At 39.4% G+C, this 1,634-nt stretch overlaps 1 protein-coding gene across 1 annotated transcript in view; it reads left to right on the forward strand.

The window, feature by feature from the left end:
* MAP3K5 (mitogen-activated protein kinase kinase kinase 5) overlaps window positions 1–1,634 on the forward strand; it is a 275,001-nt gene that overhangs the window by 264,258 nt on the left and 9,109 nt on the right. Inside the window, exon 26 of the mRNA XM_007946314.2 lies at window positions 419–662. Coding sequence (XP_007944505.1) covers window positions 419–662 — 244 coding nt within the window. The remainder of the gene's footprint in view (window positions 1–418; window positions 663–1,634) is intronic.

Raw genomic sequence — 1,634 nt, forward strand, 5'->3', positions numbered from 1 at the left:
AGCAGTCAAATGCCTTAGGCACTATGCTAGTATAAGTATTATATGTATGTTATATATACTACATATAGAGAAGCTCTGGTGGCACAGTGCCTAAGGCATTTTGTTTTTTTGGTGCCTAAGGCATTTGACTGCTCACCAGAAGGCTGGCGGTTCAAACCCACCAGCCACTCCTCGGAAGGAAGATCAGGCAATCTACTTCCATAGTGATATCGCCTCGGAAACCCAAGGAAGGGTTGCTATGAGTCAAATTGATTCAACATTAGTGAGTTTTTTTAAACATATTACGTGATATATGATGTAATATATACTACTCTGTATACAATGTAGTATATGATAGCAAGGGGGATGATACTCATATCTTAAGAAATTAAGGCAATTAATCACAGTTTATTAACACTGTTGTTAATATGTCTAACAGAACTGAGGCCACATTTTAGCCTTGCATCTGAAAGTGATACTGCTGATCAAGAAGACTTGGATGTAGAAGATGACCATGAGGAACAGCCTTCCAATCAAAGTGTACGAAGACCTCATGCCGTCGTTGAAGATGCTGTGGCTACCTCGGGGGTGAGCACGCTCAGTTCTACTGTGTCCCATGATTCCCAGAGTGCTCACCGGTCACTGAATGTTCAGCTTGGAAGGATGAAAATAGAAACTAATAGGTAAGTCCTACTCTGATGTAGGCGTCCCTGGGTTGTACAAAATTTAATGTGCTCCAAAAGGTTGAAGGTTCAAGTCCAACTAGAAGCACCTCAGACGAAAGGCTTGATCTACTTCTAATAAACCAGGATCTACTTCTAATAAACCAGTCATAGAAAACCCTACAGAACACAGTTGTTCCATGACACACGTGAGGTTGCCATGAGTCCGAGTTGACTTGATGGTAGCTGATTTTATTTTGACATGGGTGAGTTTCTTTTTTCTTACTTTTATAAAAGTGTATTGGTCTCCTGTAAAAGTTTGGTCTATGGAGTATACAAAATATGATTCCTTTATTCCATTCATGTCAACTTGGTTCAGTGCCTTCCTTTATAAAACAAGAGAGATGTGTCTCAGTCTCTTTAGTTCAAAACCACTTTCTGCTTCTCCCAATTCAGAGTTCCCTGAGTACCATTTCTCTGAGCACAGCTTTATCTCCAAGTGCACTGCGATTTTCAGAGTAACTTAGTTGTAACCTCATACATCCTGTCGTGGGAACAGATGCAGGGCAGCATGTACCTTCCCACAGATAGTTGGAAGATGTAACAGAAAGTCCATGATCTGAAGGTCTATGATTTGGAATAGAAAGTTCTTTCAAGAGAGGAAGATCTCTGTGCTTGAAGGAGCAAACGGATGAGGCTAAAGCTTTGCATTTTAGAACGTTGAAAGGATGATCAGGTTATGATTATTTATAATTTTAGTTTATTTTGAACATCTGTGACATCTAGAATTTAATTTGTCTTTGAGAATTTGGTAGCACAGAACTCACATGATCAGGTCATTAAGCAAACAGTAAATACTTCCTGTTCTTCACAGATGTTAGCACAGTTCAAGGTCTCAATCTATATGATTTATAGCTTCCTGTGCTGGCTACAGTTGGCAGGTGGGCAACTGACTTTATGACTTTTGATTTGCAGTGAAAACTTTTTTTTTTT

The sequence above is a fragment of the Orycteropus afer genome, unplaced genomic scaffold, assembly GCF_000298275.1.
Source record: "Orycteropus afer afer isolate SDZICR_OR568_19922 unplaced genomic scaffold, OryAfe1.0 scaffold00155, whole genome shotgun sequence".
In the NCBI taxonomy this organism is placed as follows: Eukaryota; Metazoa; Chordata; class Mammalia; order Tubulidentata; family Orycteropodidae; genus Orycteropus; species Orycteropus afer.